An 18,504-nucleotide genomic window follows, 5' to 3' on the forward strand; every position below is an offset into this window, starting at 1 on the left:
GTCTAACATTCGACTGGCGCAATAGGAAAGACAATTGTCGTTGTTGAAGTTCGAACATTAATCTCAATTCTTAACGTCTCTTTTCTTAAAAACTACCTACTGAACCAGTCAACCAGTGTAGGTAAATACCGCCTACTGAATCAGTGAACTAAGCATGTGCAAATCACCTCTTATTTGTACATAATTTGATCTTTAATTATCATCTAAAATTATTCAAAAAGATAAACTCCATTCATGTGTAAAACACCCTTTCATTCTGAGATAAAAGGAGAAATTCTAAACTACAAACAATAATTAAGAAAATCGTATCACTTTAACCTGGAGCACACAAAGAAATGTACTTATATTTGTTTATTGAAGTTAACAAATTCTATTTGGTGAGGTATTAAATCAGTAAATGATACTCCGTAACTGACAATCAAATGCACATATGTCAACAAAATATAGTATCCAAGTTTTTAGGAAACAAGCAACAATAGAGAAAAAGTACAAACGTAGGAAAGTTGAAAACTTGGAAACCCATCTATTTGGAGAAGCATGAAAATAAACTTGCACATAACACCCCTATTACTAGTCTTCATATGTTATAGCTACATATAAATAGTAAGGAAGATCCGTTTGAATTCATTCCTAAGCATTCACGAAATCTCACTTTCGCGCTTCCAGTTTCTTCTGTTCTTTGGCTGTGCAGGGGAAATAATCAAACAAATGAAATTAGATGAATAAGCCCAACAAAATTAAAGGACAAAATACAAAAGAGGTTCTGGGTTATCTCAGAAATAATACCAGCTTTCTCCTCTTCGCGCTTCTTAGCAGCTTCTGCTCTCTGTTGCCTTATCATGGCCAAGCGTTCTGCAAGTTTAACAATACACTTGAGTGGTTCATGCAAGAGAGGAGTATGCAGAACACTAGTATCGGGCAATTATGACGAGAAAATACTATGTACCTAAGTCTTTCTTTGCTTGCTCAGTTTTCCCTTGTTCCTGGAGCCTCATGTAACGTTCATGAGCTTTCTGCTTCTCTATCTCTTCCCTAATGGCATTCAAAGATTTCCATAAGAAATGCGGAGTGGAAAAGGGCATCTCAATAATATTACTCTAGTACAAGAAACAGATAGTTTTACAGACCTTTCACGTCTTGAAAGTTCAGTTGTTTTCTCCATCTGCAAAATGAAAGAACCATAAGAAACTATAGCACGATAGTCATTGGAGAGTAGACAACTAATCTTTCGATCTTACATCCACGTCTTTGGCTTTCAGATTCTTAGCCTTCACTAAGTTAGGATTCTCAATCTCGATGATGCCCTGTAAACCCTTTTGCCTCTGTTCAGAAGTTACAGTTGGTGAAAATTGAAATGCTAGCAGTCTAATGGTAAGCATAAACTTATGGGACAAACTCCAGAAAGATGCTATACGAGCAAGAATTTACATACCTGGTCTTTATCAGACCCTTCAGATTCCTCTCCAGACTCATTCTCAGATATCTCCTCTTCCTCAACTTCGGCTTCTTCCTAACAAAGCAACAAGATAAAATCAGCTCAAATGAAGCTATACGTATGAAAGTAGATGCAATTTAAAGATAAGATGATGCCCTATAACTCGGCTCTCCCAATAAAAGTTTGGATATCTTAATATTGGAATTCAGAACTTTGAGTTCCACACTAAACCTCTGTTTTGCAGAAAGCCATGTTCCAAACAACTAATGCTTCCAGATGTGTGTCGAAATGAAATCACGCATAGACGCACAAACACACACATTATAATATAATATGATGACATACCTTTCTAAATGTGCGAGGACGAGCCGCTGAGGTACCAGCCTCTAGAAGTGGACAAAAATACAAGATAGCAAAGTCAATATTAACATATTAGGAATCACATATTCTGTATAGACAAAAATACAAGATAGCACCTAAAAAGCTAATTCTAGTATAATCACAAAAATATATCCCCACCCCCCCACCCCCCCTAAAAAAAAAAAAAAAAAACCAAAGTGTATAGACACCTAATGCTATTTCAGAATTCATAAGGTGGTATATTACAAAGAAAACAAGGTTGAGTCTTAATTTTAGCTTCTCACAAGAAGAGACAGACAAATGCAAGTAAAGAATGTTATGACACCATTGTAATCATTTTCCTTTTACTTCGTTTATTTCAGAAACCACCATCAGATGTGCCATTAAAATCAGCATCAGACAAGCATATCTAATAATCTCAAATACAAACTAGTAAAATGGATAGATCATGAATAGCCATGGCAGTACTGCAAATAAAAGATCTGATCACGACTATTCATGTTCCTTAGTAATCCTTACCGAATTTCAATACCGGTTATTTTTAAGTACCTCTCCCTTCCAATATTACCACACCATCTCATAAGTATACTCTATTTACAGAAAACAAAAGTCACCAATAAATTCATCAATATGGTACCAGCAAAACTTTGTAATTAGGTAGAACTAACTGTCCCCCTTTTAATATTATAGGCATCATCCTTCTATAATAAAAAATTAAAGTAAGATACCCTCTATCTATTTCAGTCACTTAGAGTCTCCGCAATCAATTATGAACAAAATCATCATCCAAGAAACACCCAAATCAAGCTTAACTCCAGCTAAGAATCCAATCTCATTCCATAACCCAACCCAAAAAATACTCCAAACCCATCCCAAAATTCAGCAACTTTCAACCCTAGACCAACCAAATATTGAACGATCCAATCAAATCTCTAAACCCATAAACACCATATTGAAAAAACAAGAGATCTAAAATCAACCAAGCCATCCACAGCAAGCGGCGAATGCCCACAAGCACATTGATATTCGTGCATAATAATATATATGTGAATGTGTGTATCTATATACAGAGAGAGAGAGAAGAAAGGAAGACGTACTCATCTCCTCAGGAGTGGAGAACTGGCGGCGACCAGTGGGCTTTCCCTTGAACTTTCCTCTCCCCATAGCGCTTTTTCAGAGGTTTTCTACAGAAGAGAAGAGGAGGGAGAGAGCCAAATTCAGAAGACGATGAGTGTTTTGGCTCGTACTCGGGCTTTGTCGTATAAAAAGAGGTTTTTTTATTTGGGGGTTCGAACACCGTCCTCCTTAAACTGCCTATAAAGTATATAAACGCAAGTGTAAATTCCTGAACCGCAATCTTTATCTTCAAATAAGAGTTCGAGTAGGGTTAAACTCGGTAAACATAATTCGAATTAGATTTGAATTAATTCTTATAGAATCCCAAATACTATACGTGAATTATTGGCGTCACACATGAAGCATAGATATTCCTTCTTGAAGACTTCCACCACTCAAAAAAAGTGATAAAGTTGTAGTAGACATGAATTCATAAAAATATCACAAACAATCTTTGATCTAATTAGCATAGTAATTCATTATCTGATTTAATGTCACGATCAAACGTATCAGTGTAAAAGTTCAAATCCAATAATCCCATTAAAAACATTAATAGGAAAAAGACTTACGTAAATCGTAATTTACTTTAAACTCTAAAAACAAGTTCTTGTGGGGTAAGATTTAGTCCAACAAATCGAAATCATTTAAGTATTTTTTTTTAAAAAAAAAAAATCTTGAACAAGGTTTTGGTTTCATAGTCGAATTGGTTTCCTTATATTTTTTTTAAGAAAAATTGCATTTTTCGTCCCTAAGTTATAGGGTTGGTAGGGAATATCCCGACCGACATAGCTTCACCACGACTGAGAAGCCTTTGTCTTTTTCTCTTTGTCTTTGCAGGTAACAGGTCGGGCTCCTTGAGAAGAACCCGGTCGGGGGCCGACCGGGAGTTGCCCGAGCGACGGTGTCGACCGCCGAGCGGTAGCTCTTTGGCGAGAGAGCTGACGAAAGACACGTGGCGATTCTCTACGACGACAGACAGGGCACCCGGGAGGACGACACGTGGTGGCTACGTGGAGGACATGCCGAACGGCTGGAATCCTGTCCCCGGCATAGCGGCTATAAATACCCACAGTAGCTACAGTGTAGGGGACTTTTGGACGATCGATAGGTTGTTGTTAGAGAATCCCGACCGCAGTCAGTCGGTACTCAGAGCAACCAAGTAGATTGTACTTAGGGCCTTTACCGTGATCAATAAAGACATTTACTTGCTTTATTCGGTCTCGGCTTATTTCATATTGCTTACGTATAATTAGCAGTATCATTTTGGCGCCGTCTGTGGGGACCCGTGCAAGAAACCAACGTCTCGACGAGCACCCGGTCTCTATATCAACATGTATCCGTGGGCACACAACAACTTTGCCGACGACCAGGCGGATGCGACGAGCTCCTCCGACCACTATGCTACCCAACAGCAGGGTCAGACGATGGACCTCAACCTCAACCTCTCACCACCGCATCCATCAAATGCATACCCGGCCGCCCAGCAGCCGGTGAATTACATACAACCGGGATACCCAACACCCGGTCTGCCATACCAGCAGCAGCCGATGATGTATCCCGCACAGTATCCATACCCGGTCCCACCTCCCCCATATGGGTATTGGCCAGGCCAACCAATGTGCTACACTCCCCCGGTTGGTTATCCACCATATACGCCGGCTTATACAGCTCCAGCCGCCGCCCCTCCAGTACAACCGACCGCACAGGTAGAGCCGCAGCGTCAGTCCGCATCCCGGGCTCGACGCTCGGCTCATTCGCGGTTGGGGTCGGGGGGTGCTGATGCGATGGAGGCACCAGCTCAGGCCGTCCAAGCGGAGGACCCTGAAGAAGTTGCCCGGGCGGTAGCTTTTGATCGTCTACGACCGGAGATGCGCCAGCGTTTGGGACCCCAAGACCCAAACCGCGGGCAAGAAGACATACAGATGCAGGAGGCTAGCCAGGAGGCTTCATCTGGGTATAGCGGGTCGAGATCTCACCGACGGCGACGCGCTCGGGATACAGCCCAAGCCGCTCAAGCCGCCGAGCTCAACGAAACCCGAGGATTGCTCTATAACCTCCAGGCGGAAGTTGCGCAGCTCAGGAATGCGTACCCTGCAACACCCCCGGTCAACCAATCGACCTTGCACCAGACGCCTTTCACAGCAGCGGTAATGGCCCAGCCTTACCCGCTTGACTTAAAGGTCTCTGGAGAGAAGAGTTACGACGGACGGGCAGATCCTGAGGCCCACGTGAATGATTTTTTCAGCAACATGATGCTGAAGGGCGTTTCAGACGCCGTGATGTGCAGGGCCTTCTACTCGACCCTCACCGGTCGGGCGGCAGAGTGGTTCCGTACCCTGCAACCGGGGTCGATCGATAAATTTGAGACCCTGGCGATCAAATTTGTGAGGAAGTTCATTACTTCCAAAGTGGTGAGGAAGTCCTACATGTATCTCGAGAAGGCCAAGCAGCTAGAAGGGGAAAGCTTGACCGATTTCCTCATCAAATGGAAAGCAGCGGTCGGAGAGGTCGAGCCTATGGACGATGCGACCGCCACCCACATGCTCCACATATCTCTCCGGGCGGGGCATTTGTATCAGGACTTCATCCTACACCCCCCGACCAGTTACGAGGAGGCCCTTCGGAGGGTCACAGATTACGCCAACGCCGGCGAGGCGAACGCCGTAAAGCGCTTGCAGGAGGTCGGCTCTTCGTCCCGTAAGCCGGCCGGCCGGGCGGAGCATCGGTCGGGAGATGACAATCCCCGATCCCGCACCAGGCCTGGCGAGTTTACGGCCTTGAACCGATCCGCAGCGGAGGCCATGCAATACGCCCAGTCCTGCAATCTCATCAAACTCCCCCATCCCGATCGAGACGGCCCTGACAAGAGTAAGCATTATGCTTACCATCGATGCGCCGGGCATGATACCGAGGAGTGTACCCACTTGCGCCAATTGTTGGAAGATCTGCTCAACCTGGGAAAATTGGACAAGTGTGTGGGGAAGAGAGAGGACAGCAAGAAGAATGCCGATCGGAGAGATCATAGGCGTTCTCATCACCGCTCCGATCGGTCAGGTCAGGACCGAAGAGACGACCGAAGGGACGATCGTCATGATGACCGACGGGACCCTGACCCTCCGTCCGGTAGCCGCCCGTCCGGAAAGCCTACCATCCACGTCATTTTTGGTGGGCTGGAAGATGCTTCCCGACCGCGGACTAATTGCCCGGTCGCAATAGTGGATTCCCGGGAGACCGGGAAGAGGCAGAAGATGGAGCCCATAACCTTCACCCTCGAGGACCAACCTACCAGCAGCGACCACGGCATGGAGGCGCTCGTGGTCACGATTGACGTTAAGGGGACGGACATCCAAAGGGTTATGGTTGACACGGGCAGCAGTGTGAACGTCCTATACTCGGACGTGTTTGAGAAGCTTGGCCTCGACAGGAAGGAGCTGACTCCGGTTGGTGTACCACTGTCAGGATTTACCGGGGCTCTCATTTACCCCAAGGGAAAGATAACGCTCCCGGTCGAGATCGGCGCGCCTCCAAAGTCGGTCAAGACGGAGCTGGAATTTGTTGTGGTCAACCTCCATTGCGTCCACAACATTATCTTGGGCCGACCCGCCATTATGAAGATCGGTGGGATAATTTCTATGCCCCACCTGTGCATGAAATTCCCCACCCCTAATGGGGTCGGCGTGGTCCGTGGCGATGTCCAATCCGCCCGGAAATGTTACACCCGAGCGGTCAATAGACGTGACTCTGGTCCATCTTCCCGGGTGAACACCATAGCCAAAGAGGAGGCTAAGGAACGGAAGGAGCAGCCTGAGCCTTCCGAAGAAATAGAAGAAGTTCCTTTATCCGAGGACCGCCCGGATAGGAAGATCAAGATTGGCCGAGCCCTTACCCCCGCGCTTCGAGCGGAAGTTTTGGCCATACTCCGGGAGTATGCTGATATCTTTGCGTGGGGGCCTGAAGACATGCCCGGGATCGATCGATCGGTCATCTGCCACAAATTGGCCGTCGATCCCGCAGCTAAGCCGGTCGTGCAGAAAACACGACACCTTTCCTCCGATCGCCGCGAATTCGTCAGGGAGGAAGTCAAAAAGATGGCGGCGATCGAGCACATCCGTCCGGTGATCTATCCCGAGTGGGTGGCAAATATCGTTCTTGTTCCTAAGCCCCCAGCATGGAGGATGTGCATCGATTTCACGGACCTCAACAAGGCCTGTCCGCTCGACCCGTATCCTCTACCGAGCATTCACCAGATGGTCGACGAGATGGCCGGGGCCGAATTAATGAGCTTCATGGATGCTTTTAAGGGGTACCATCAGATCATGATGCACCATGAAGACGAGAGCAAGACAGCCTTCGTGACCCCGGATGGGCTGTATTGTTACCGAGTGATGCCGTTCGGTCTCCGGAACGCAGGAGCGACCTACCAGAGGATGGTCAACATGCTCTTTGCCGATCTACTGGGCCGAACGATGGAGGCTTACATCGATGACATGCTGGTCAAGAGTCGGGACCGATCCGACCACACTCGGGACCTTCGGGAGTGCTTCCAGATCATGAGGAAGTACCAATTGCGGCTGAACCCGACTAAGTGCACATTCGCGGTGCAGACCGGCAAGTTCCTCGGCTATATGATGACCAAAAGAGGAATCGAGCCCAACCCGGCCAAAGTAAAAGCGATTCTGGACATGCAGCCGCCTTCCACCGTTCGAGAAGTCCAGCAATTGACCGGTCGGTTGGCAGCCCTCAGCCGATTCCTCTCCAAGCTAGCCGAGCGCGCTTTACCTTTCTTCAAGGTATTGCGAAAAGTTAATGGATTCGTCTGGGACGAAGAATGCCGAGCGGCTTTTGACGAGCTGAAGGAGTATCTCATGTCACCAATCGTGCTCTCAAAGCCCGAGCTCGGAGAAGAGCTAGACGTGTACCTCGCCGTCTCCGATCGTGCAGTAAGCGCAGTACTGTGCCGAACCGATCCGGAAGGGGTCCAGCGACCGGTGTATTATGTAAGACACGCGCTACATGGTCCCGAGCTCCGGTACTCCCGGTTAGAGAAGGTCGTCTATGCCTTGTACATTGCCGCGAAGAAGTTGGCTCCCTACTTCCAAGGTCGAGCAATTCGCGTGTTGACCGATCAGCCGATCGGGCCAGTCCTCCGAACTGCTTCATCATCAGGTCGCCTAGTCAAGTGGGCGTTAATGCTGACCCAGTACGCGATCGAATACCGACCGAGGCCAGCAATCAAAGGTCAGGCTCTTGCTGATTTCTTGGTCGAGTGCACCGCCCGGGATACCCGACCTCCTGAGGTTGCGGATCCCGAGGCTGAGTGGTGGTCGCTGGCTACAGATGGGTCAAGTAGCAAGAAAGGGGCAGGAGGAGGAGTGGTGGTCACGAGCCCGGAAGGATTCAAGGTCTACTTTGCTCTCATGTACCAGTTCCACCCGACCAACAACGAAGCCGAGTACGAAGCGTTCGTTAACGGCTTACAGTGCGCTCGGGACTTGGGGGCTGAGTACATCCGAGCTCAGACAGATTCCGCGCTCGTGGTCGGGCAAGTTCTCGGGGATTATGAAATCAATGGAGAGCGTCTGCAGCTTTACCGAGATCTTGCCATGGAGAAGTTTGCTCAGTTCCGGGGGTATACCGTCCGACACATACCCCGATTGGATAATGCCGACGCAGATATTTTATCTAAATTGGCTCAAGATGCCCCGGAACACATGTCGAAGATAGCTCGGATCTTGGTGATCCCGAGGCACAGTATTCACCGGTTACCGGTCAATCCCATCCAACCAGTAGATGACAGTTGGATCACCGATCTGAAGGAGTACCTCGAGCACGGCCGCCTCCCAGACGACCCACAGCGTGCTCGGAAGGCCAAGCTGAGAGCCCCAAGGTTCCAAGTCTTGGACGGTCGTCTATATCGGCGATCGTATGGAGGCCCCCTCATGCGCTGCTTGACCGCCTTTGAGGCCGATATAGTTATGAAGGAACTGCACTCGGGAATTTGCTCTTCACATCAAGGAGGCCGATCCTTGGCCCGTCGTATCATGCTGATCGGGTACTATTGGCCGTCCCTCCAGCTAGACTGTGAAAAGTTAGCTCGGGAATGTGAGACATGCCAACTGTACGCCCGGATGCCTGGACGACCGGCAACCTTTTATCAGCCGGTCACGACCGCAATTCCTTTCGCTAGGTGGGGGGTAGACATCTTGGGCCCTTTCCCTCAGCTCTCTGGTCGGAGAAAGTTCGTGATCGTCGCCATTGATTACTTCTCCAAGTGGATAGAAGCCGAGCCCTTAGCCACGATTACCTCTCAGCAATGTGCTCGCTTCCTTTGGCGCAATGTGGTTTCCCGCTTTGGTGTGCCCGTGCATCTCATCAGCGACAACGGCCGCCAATTCGTAAGCCAATATTTCCAGAACTTCTTGGCCACGATCGGGACGACTCACGTCCGGTCGTCGGTGGCTTACCCTCAGGGAAACGGTCAAGTGGAGAACGCGAACCGGACGATTTTGGAAGGTCTGAAAAAGAAGTTACACTCGGCTGGTCGTAGTTGGGCCGATGAGTTGCCATATGTCTTATGGACTTATCGGACGACCCCGAGGGAAGCTACTTTGGAGACCCCTTTCGCCCTGGTTTATGGGGCTGAAGCCCGACTCCCGATCGAGGCTTGGATCCCGACCGATTGAGAGAGAACCTACAATGCGGAGGAAAACGAACATGCGATGGCCGTGGATCTCGATGCGGTCGAAGAAAAAAGAGAGCTAGCCGCTCGGCGTATGGCCGAGTACCAGAAGCGTGTTAAGAGTTCGAAAGACGTTCGAGTCAACCCTCGTTATTTTCAGGTCGGAGACTACGTTCTACGACGAAGGGAGGCCAGTCAACCTCTAGAAGGCGGAAAATTGGCTCAAAACTGGGAAGGGCCGTACATCATCAGTGCGATCATACGGCCGGGAACATACCGACTGGAGACGACAACCGGTCGGGTAATCGAGGGGACTTGGAATTCCGAGCACCTCGTTATGTTTAGGCATTGAGCCTGTCTTTTGTAATCTCTGGACGAGGTGGGGGCTTGACCTGCGAGTAAATCACGGTCGTCGTTTGTAATTAAATTTCTGTTTGTAAATATAACCGCCTGCGAGCGGGAAGAATTAATGTATATACGATCGTTGATTGCTCGATCGCTTGCATGCGTCGGCCCGATCGGTTAATTTTCATACCTCCAGTGCATGCAGGTCAATTCATCTTCAAGCTACACCGACCGGGCGAATTTATCGACCGGTCAGATGCGCTCCACATCAGCGGACATTTGAGTCACGCCACCGATCGGGGAAGCCAGGAGCTCTCGGCATCATTCCCCGGTCCGTCCAACTTCTTTCCACGACTGCACCCACTCGTGCCTCGAGCGCACAATCGTGTGGGGGCTGGGATAAAGGGGGTAGGCCCGTCGCTCTGTTACATTCCGACCGTAGAGGCTTGCTTGTTTTCAAGGTAGGCCCGTCGCTCGGTTACATTCCGACCGTAGAGGCTTGCTTGTTTTCAAAAATTTTCGACAAGGCCCGGAGATCGGGTAAACCCGATCGGATGGCCAGTTTGACGTCGAAGTCTCGAAGGCGCGATCGGGCCGTAAGGCCGTAGGGTCGGGTGTCGAGTGGGTCGAAGCAGTGCAAGACCGGGCCATAAGGCCGCGAGGTCGAGCGTTAAGGATCAGCATTTACACGACTAAAGATAAAAATGCGAAAAGAAAGAACGAACAACACGAGTTAAACAAAAGAGAAATTTTATTCATCATCAAAAGGTGCCCGGTACAAATTCGGGACCGGGCTCCCGATTGAAGTCACTTACAAAAAGGAAGTAAAGCTACCCTACTTCTTCGAGCTCTCGGCATCGGCCTTCTTCGGTAAGTCTTCTCCGCCCGGAGCGGCGTCGGCTCCGCTCACCTTAGTCCGCTCCTTCGGATCAAAAGGCGCTGGACCGGGGTCGGGTACTTCGTCGGGGAGCGTGGTCAGGACCAGTTGGAGGTCATCCCCTTCAAGGGCCTGCTCCATAATTTTCCTGGTCTGGTCCCTCATTTTACGTTGACCGGCCTTGTACGCCCACCGGCCGAACGTCCATATCAGCTTCTCCCCGACCTCTGTGCCCCGAACGGACTGGAGAAAGCGATCGCCCGACTTGGCATCTTGGAAAAGATATTGGGCGAGCTTATCCGGATCGTTTTGTCGAGCCTTGAGCTCGGCCGCCTCCCCGATCGCCTGTTGGGCGACCTGCTCGGAGAGGTCTCGCTCGGCCTTGGCCTTCTTCAGCTGAGCCTCCAGCTCCCGGATCTCCTGCAGCCGCTGGTTGGCGACCTTCTTCAAGCCCTCAGCTTCGTTGGCCTGAAGGGCCCGTTGCTGAAGAAACTGGGTCGCTCGGGAGATCTGCACATATGAAACAACCATGTTAGCCGAACGGCAATACTTCGAGAAAATTCGGAAAAAGGAAAATACGCTTACCTCAGCCAGGTCGTAGCCGATCTTCTCGGCTACCTGGCTCGGGGTCAGCTTGGAAAAGTCTTCCTTGGCCGACCCGACGTTCCCGATCCGAGCAAGGATCGACGATCCGCCTCTGCTGCCCCCGCCCGATGGGGTCGGGCTGTGTTGTTCCCGGCGCCGCTTCAAGGCCCCGGTCTCTGCAGTGGTCTTCTCTGCCACCTTCTCCTTCCCCTTCCCGACCGCCACTCGGGAAACTAAGACCTCTGAGGCGTCCACCACGAAGCCTTCGGTCGTGGTGATGGTCGACGCCCCAATGGGTCGGACAACTGGGATCTCCTTCTCCCCGGCCGGCTTGGCTTGGCCCTTCTTCTTGCCAAGCGAAATCTTGGCCACCGGGCGCATGGGGACATCCTCATCTCCGAAACCGGCCATTGCTGCAAGTAAAACGAAGTTGGTTAGATCAAGAATAGAAGTAATCGGGTGTGAAGGGTCCGGGGTCGGGATGGCCATAGGGCCTCTACCTTTCCTCTTGCCCCGGGCGGGCATCCGCTCAATCGTCACACCCGCCGGCTCGGGTTTATACTACTCGGGCTGGTCATAGACCGGATCGGGCAGCCGGGCCGCTTCGTAGCTCTCGGGCGACTTGAAGATATGGTATTCGTAGATCTCGCCCGAGATCTTGGCCACGGCGTCGATGAGGGTCGGCGTCTCGACTGGGATGACTTGCTTCCGAAAGCGCTGGCTCCAAACCCTCTCGACCGGGAGGATCCACGGATCATACTTCACAGAGAAGATCCGGTCCTTCCACCCCCGGTTGTTCCCGGGCAGTCCCTCGATCGAGCACCTATCGGCTCGGGACTATGTCATCAAGAAACCCCCTCCGTACGCGGCCGCTAGCACCTTCACTTGATAGACAAAGTTGAAGAGCTCCATGGTGCAGGCCACGTCGTGTCGTCGGCAGATCTGGAGGAAGCACGCGATCATTCGATGCGCGTTCGGGCAAATCTGCCCGGGCATAACCTGGTAGTACCCTAGGAACGCGGTGAGAAGGCTCGAAAAGGGGAATGTGATCGGGGCCATTAGCGAGTCGTAATGCAGCCCGATCCATTTCCCCTGGTGCCGCTCGATGATATTCCCGAGCTGCCTGCTGGTGTCGAACTCGACCCGACCAGCGAGAACCGCCGCAATCCTGCTTGCCTCCCCGTTGGTCAGCAAGCTCTTATGGCCTTCCACGCTTTCGCTGTTGAGGAACTCGTACCCGTCCCCGCGTGGCGCGGCCGGCTCGGCCGGACTTCCTTCAACGGCCTCTGCTTCGTTAGCCTGATGTTCTTCTTCAGGCTCGACCTGAGGGTAATCCCCTATTACCCTCAGCGGCGTTCCTCGGACGTCCTCGGCCGGGGAATTCCGTCCGCTCGTAGACGTTTCTTCGTTCCCCGACCTGCTGGAGCTCGACCCCGACGTCTCCGACGAGCTGGTGGATTCTTCTGGCTCGGGGGCTCGCTCGGGCGCTGGCGGCGGTCGTTGCCCGACCTCTGGAGAATAGGACATGATGTCCACCTCCTCGCTGCTTTGCTCGAGCGTATTGTCGTAGTCCGCGACCGAAACGTTTTGACTATCCGAGTCCGACATAATTCTACCTAAAGGTCGGTCGGGAGTTAGTACAGGGTTCGGGAAGTTAGCTCGAAGTTAGTGCTATCCTACTTCTACGCTGAGTGAAGAATAAAGAAAGAGTAAAGAACTAGGAGCTTACCGAGTGAAGAAACTTGGAAGAGGATCTGAAGTTTTGCTTTGCTTGATCGGATTGCTGATCTGCTGCTCGGGACTCTCTGAGGGTACCGATTGCTTCAGAAGATTGAGGAAAGTTCAAATGAAGGCCTCAGGAACCTATTTATAGGAGAGCGTTTGGGCGGGAAAATCATCCACTTGCGTGACACGACCAGCGCTGATTCCGAGGCGACGGTTGCAGTCGCAGAGGCCGGCAGTGGCCGACACGTGGCGGAGAAGGGAATGACAGCTGGCCGGTCGGTTTAGCGGCCGGCGGTTGGGCTTCTTCATCCCGGCCCATTTTTTCCCGGACGATAAAAAAGGCCCGGGCTGGGGGGCTCTTGGTAGGGAATATCCCGACCGACATAGCTTCACCACGACCGAGAAGCCTTTGTCTTTTTCTCTTTGTCTTTGCAGGTAACAGGTCGGGCTCCTTGAGAAGAACCCGGTCGGGGGCCGACCGGGAGTTGCCCGAGCGACGGTGTCGACCGCCGAGCGGTAGCCCTTTGGCGAGAGAGCTGACGAAAGACACGTGGCGATTCTCTACGACGACAGACAGGGCACCCGGGAGGACGACACGTGGTGGCTACGTGGAGGACATGCCGAACGGCTGGAATCCTGTCCCCGGCATAGCGGCTATAAATACCCACAGTAGCTACAGTGTAGGGGACTTTTGGACGATCGATAGGTTGTTGTTAGAGAATCCCGACCGCAGTCAGTCGGTACTCAGAGCAACCAAGTAGATTGTACTTAGGGCCTTTACCGTGATCAATAAAGACATTTACTTGCTTTATTCGGTCTCGGCTTATTTCATATTGCTTACGTATAATTAGCAGTATCAAGGGTAATTCTAGAATTCGTCTCTGAGTGTTGGTCATGCTCATTTTTCGTCCCTAAGTTATTATTGGCGTTGCACTTTTCGTCCTTGAGTTATAGAGTAATTGTAGAATTCTTTCATGAGTGTTGTTCATGTTCATTTTTCGTCCCTAAGTTATCATTGGCGTTGCACTTTTCATCCCTGAGTTATATTAAAATTGTAAATTTTCTCACTAATCACTACTACATAAATGGTATACTACGTCACTTAATAGACGAAGGTTTTTTAAATAATCACCGTCCAATATATTTTGTTATACTACGTCACTTAATAGACGACGATTTTTTTTTTTAAATAACCGCCATGTATACCTTGATTTGTTACGTCATACATTTTAAATAACCACCGACGATTTTTTTTACACATACACGACGGTTTTCAAAGTGTCGCGCGTGTAAGTGACTACCGTTGTAAGTATACACTTTCTACAGCGATTTTGAAAACTGTCGTGTATGTTAACTATATATGGCGATTAAACAACCACCGTGTATGTCAGTTATATACGACAGTTATTTAAACAACCGTTGTCTATTAAGTGACGTAGTATCACATAATATATTAGACGGCGGTTATTTAAAAAATCGCCGTCTATTAAGTGACGTAGTATTCCATCTATGTAGTAGTGATTAGGGGCGAAATTTACAATTTTAGTATACCTCTGGGATGAAAAGTGCAACATCAATGATAACTTATGGACGAAAAGTGAACATGATCAACACTTAGGGACGAATCCTACAATTACCATATAACTCATGGACGAAAAGTGAAACGCCAATAATAACTTATGGACGAAAAGTGAGCATGACCAACACTTAGGGACGAGTCCTACAATTAACTTAGAAATGAAAAGTGCAATTTTTTTTAATAGTTTTAAATGAGTCCAAAATAGTTAGAAAATATCCTATCTTTAATGCAAAACACTAAATTAATGTATCAAATTTTACACAAAAAAATATTCTTAATATATTTTTACATTAATGAATATTTCTTTACAAAATAAAAAATAAAAAATTAATGAATATTTGATAGGATGGAGTTACAATTCCATTCCCATCAAATTTCATAAAATTTACAAATTCATTATTTGGTTAAAGGAAATTGCAATTTCTATGGTCTAATGACAATTTTAACATTATTATTATTGTTGTTATTATTCTTCTCCCATTATTGTTATTATTCTTATTCTTATTATACATAGACATTTTAATATTTATTTATTTATTTCATTTTAATTTTCAATAATTTTATTTTTACTTATTTTTTTTTTACTTTATTCTTACATTATTACTCCATATTTTCTACAGAATTACAATTACTTATCCTCTTTATTTTCTTTTTTCAATCGCCCATAAATTTTATTCATCTCAAACTCATTTACGTCAAATTTGTATTACTTAGACTCTGTTTGACATAGCTTATTTAGGAGCTTATAACTTATTTTAAACTACTAATAAGCTATAAGTTCTGTTTGGTAATGTTCCCAAAATAAGCTCCTACCTTAAAATAATAGCTTATTTTGGAACGCTACTTTAGGTAGCGTTTCAAAATAAGCACATAGCTTCTTAACTTTTTTTCCATCTTTATCCTTATTATTTTTTTTAAAAATGACATAATTTATCATTCCCAATTAAAACTATTTTCTTTTCTCCTTTATCCGCAATTATTATTATTATTATTATTATTATTATTATTATTATTATTATTATTATTTGCAACAATATTGCTACTTCATTTTGAGAGCTAGATCATGATTATGCTAATAGTTTTATTTTAAAATGTTAATTTTTTTAAAGATAAAATGTTAAATTTTAATATGTAAACAACTAATTTAAATTTTATGATGATGTCTTTTTTAATCTTTTTACATTTATCAGCTTATCAAAAAGTTAATTTTACCAAACATTTTCAATCGTAATAGCTAGCTTAATAGCTCTTCCAGCTCCGAACTTATAACTTTTAACTTTCAGCTCCTAGCTTATAGATTTTCAACTAGGTTTGCCAAACAGAGCCCTGATAGTTAAAAATTGATTTTCCTCACGTTAAAAATTGATGGGTGTTTTTTCATCTTTCACTTCACAGTTTCACAGAGGTCAAGGGCGACTAAGCTACTTTTTTCTGGGTATCAAGATCGTAAGTTTTATTTCTCAAGATCATATCTTCCTTACGTTTAGCTTTTTGCATTTTGTTACAGTATTATTAGGGCATATCAATTTAGCATCTTGATTGCTTTCCATCAAACTCTGGTAAATTTATCAATCTATTAATTGCCACTCCGTAACAAAGAATTCCCAATTTTTGGTCTGTGTTTCATCCTTGATTCTGGGATCTGTTGTCTTCAATTTCATGTATTTCTTTTGTTCTTGATTACCCTCCTGTTTTCCCTCTCTTGGTGGGTCTGGCGTATATTTGTTGTTTTTTCAAGATCTGTCATTTTTTTTTTAAATTTTATAAATAAATTAATGAATTTTATCTTACTGTTTTTGGAGAGATCTCACTGCTTAATTTGCTTAATGAAAAGGGAGCTTTTTGCCCTCTGAAATAAGGGCTTCATCTGCTAACCTCCTTTTCTTGTTCTCCAAAGTTCAATTTAATTTGATTCTTATTTACATTTATCTGTATCACTTGTGTTGGAATGTGTAGAGAGTTGTATTGCTTATCATTTTGTTTCTTGCTGAGGTTATTAGAGTGTTCTTGATGTCTTTACAAACTAAATAATTTGAGACCTTTTCCTCGAGTAAGAGTCAAACTTTGCGGGTGCAACCAAGGTCAAATCTTGTTGGGCGTCGGCCGGGTTGGCTGAGCTCAGCTCCTACTCGATTCGAGACGTGGCGTTATAGCGTTGTGACTTACCATCGAGGGATGTGGTTAAATGGCTAAAGTCCACCTACTTTATCATCAATTGGTTTTAACTAGGATATTACAACCAGATAACCAAAGAACTATGTGGTTCACTGTATTTGACTTACATCAGTCATACGATGGGTGACCCACTGGAAAGTAAGCATATTAAAAAAGAATGTATATGCTTTTGATTGATTATAAGTTTATGATAGCTTTGGAGCTCTCAAACATGTTACAATCATTAGGATTGAAGAGATATGGAACTAGATTTTAATAATTGCTTAGTCAAGTTGACTTGGTCATTATCTTCTTTATATTCCCTCTTATGACTTATTTTATTAAATTGATCTGGATGATAGGAGCTTGAAGCATGGGGAAGAGGAAATCCAATTCAAAGCCGCCTCCAAAGAAGCGGAATGATAAACTTGACACTGTTTTTAGCTGCCCATTTTGCAGCCATGGCACCAGTGTAGAGTGCCGCATGTAAATATGCAATACATTATTATTTATTTGACGCACGAAAGGCACAATTTTTTCTGACTATGCCCCCAATGGCTTCATCACTGCATAGTATTTAATTAAGTGTAACTGAGTGTAATAGTTGCATGATATTTCATTCGTGAGCGTATTGTATGCTTGGTTTCACTCACGTAATTGTGCTCTGTTGTTTCAGTGACATGAAAAACGCGATTGGGGAGGCAATTTGCAATATTTGCCAAGAAAGCTTTAGCACGACTGTCACATGTAAATTTGCTTACACCCTACACAGATTTTTCATGCAAACTGTAATTAGAAGGGTCTCAGAAAATTAAAGAAAACGGCACTATAGTGTGCTTGCATTGCATTTTCAGTTTCTTGTTGCGTTTACAGAAATGTCGATACTGAATGCATTCTGTTGAAACATGTACATTTTGGAATCCTATGAATGGAAGACCATGTTGACTAATCCCTTTTCCTTTTGCTTATCTGCAGCTCTAACAGAGCCTATCGATATGTAAGTGTACCCTTACCTCCTCCCCGCTCCTCGGCTCCTCCCCCGAAGCTCTATCTCACACGCCTATATACGATAATATGCAGATACAGCGAATGGATTGATGAATGCGAGCGAGTCAACAATGTTGAAGATGATGAATGATGATGCATGAGGGTTCCTAGTACCTTGCCCAATCTGTCTAATGCAGTGCAGGCTTTATACTTTGCAGCAACCATAAATGTTTTGAAAACCGCCCCGAGGCTTAAACCCCTGTCACTCAATAGTTCCATGTTTCACCATTTCAGTACTATGTAATGGGTTTCCTAGTTTCTTTACTCCAATAAATTAGCTTGTCTTACAGGCTGTATATCAAGGTACTCTAAGTTACTGTGTGTTATTAGATAATTTTATGTTGTCTTACAGGCCATTTGGGTTGAACTTTGCTATTTTCTTGTTGATAACCATATTTATGTCACGGTGGTTTAAGATTGGACAACAGAGAAGTGGCTCATACATTCACTGTAATTATGAAATGGCAAAATTGTAAAGATGTTGTGAGTTGCGATTTACGGAGCGTTATGCTGTGCACCATGAATGGTGCACACGGATGCAAAAACGACGTCGTTTTGACGTGGATTTAAAAAAAAATAAAAAATCATAACTTCATAACTAT

At 46.3% G+C, this 18,504-nt stretch overlaps 3 protein-coding genes across 6 annotated transcripts; 1 reads left to right on the forward strand and 2 right to left on the reverse strand.

The window, feature by feature from the left end:
- Nucleotides 1–390: 390 nt before the first annotated feature.
- LOC109164568 (28 kDa heat- and acid-stable phosphoprotein-like) lies at nucleotides 391–3,083 on the reverse strand. The gene is made up of 8 exons (XM_019313072.1): nucleotides 2,893–3,083; nucleotides 1,781–1,821; nucleotides 1,433–1,510; nucleotides 1,239–1,322; nucleotides 1,128–1,162; nucleotides 947–1,032; nucleotides 787–852; nucleotides 391–683 (listed from the first exon to the last, which is right to left on the reverse strand). The coding sequence occupies exons 1-8, from the start codon at nucleotides 2,957–2,959 to the stop codon at nucleotides 649–651; spliced, it is 492 nt and encodes a 163-aa protein (XP_019168617.1). The 5' UTR covers nucleotides 2,960–3,083; the 3' UTR covers nucleotides 391–648.
- Nucleotides 3,084–10,770: 7,687 nt separating this feature from the next.
- On the reverse strand, nucleotides 10,771–13,005 carry LOC109164808. The gene is made up of 3 exons (XM_019313355.1): nucleotides 12,546–13,005; nucleotides 11,398–11,810; nucleotides 10,771–11,322 (listed from the first exon to the last, which is right to left on the reverse strand). Exons 1-3 carry the CDS (start codon nucleotides 13,003–13,005, stop codon nucleotides 10,771–10,773), a joined length of 1,425 nt encoding a protein of 474 aa, XP_019168900.1.
- A 3,036-nt stretch (nucleotides 13,006–16,041) lies between these two features.
- On the forward strand, nucleotides 16,042–18,269 carry LOC109164645 (transcription elongation factor 1 homolog). Of its 4 annotated transcripts, none has more exons than XM_019313168.1 (5): nucleotides 16,042–16,147; nucleotides 17,218–17,341; nucleotides 17,532–17,602; nucleotides 17,831–17,852; nucleotides 17,936–18,269. In XM_019313168.1, the coding sequence occupies exons 2-5, from the start codon at nucleotides 17,229–17,231 to the stop codon at nucleotides 17,991–17,993; spliced, it is 264 nt and encodes an 87-aa protein (XP_019168713.1). In that variant the 5' UTR covers nucleotides 16,042–16,147; nucleotides 17,218–17,228; the 3' UTR covers nucleotides 17,994–18,269. The 4 variants fall into 4 exon arrangements, with proteins under 4 accessions (XP_019168713.1, XP_019168715.1, XP_019168714.1 ...); XM_019313170.1 differs by having other exon boundaries at nucleotides 16,099–16,154; XM_019313169.1 differs by having other exon boundaries at nucleotides 16,099–16,151.
- The last annotated feature ends 235 nt before the right edge of the window (nucleotides 18,270–18,504 follow it).

The sequence above is a fragment of the Ipomoea nil genome, unplaced genomic scaffold (genome assembly GCF_001879475.1).
Source record: "Ipomoea nil cultivar Tokyo-kokei standard unplaced genomic scaffold, Asagao_1.1 scaffold3069, whole genome shotgun sequence".
Lineage (NCBI taxonomy): Eukaryota > Viridiplantae > Streptophyta > Magnoliopsida > Solanales > Convolvulaceae > Ipomoea > Ipomoea nil.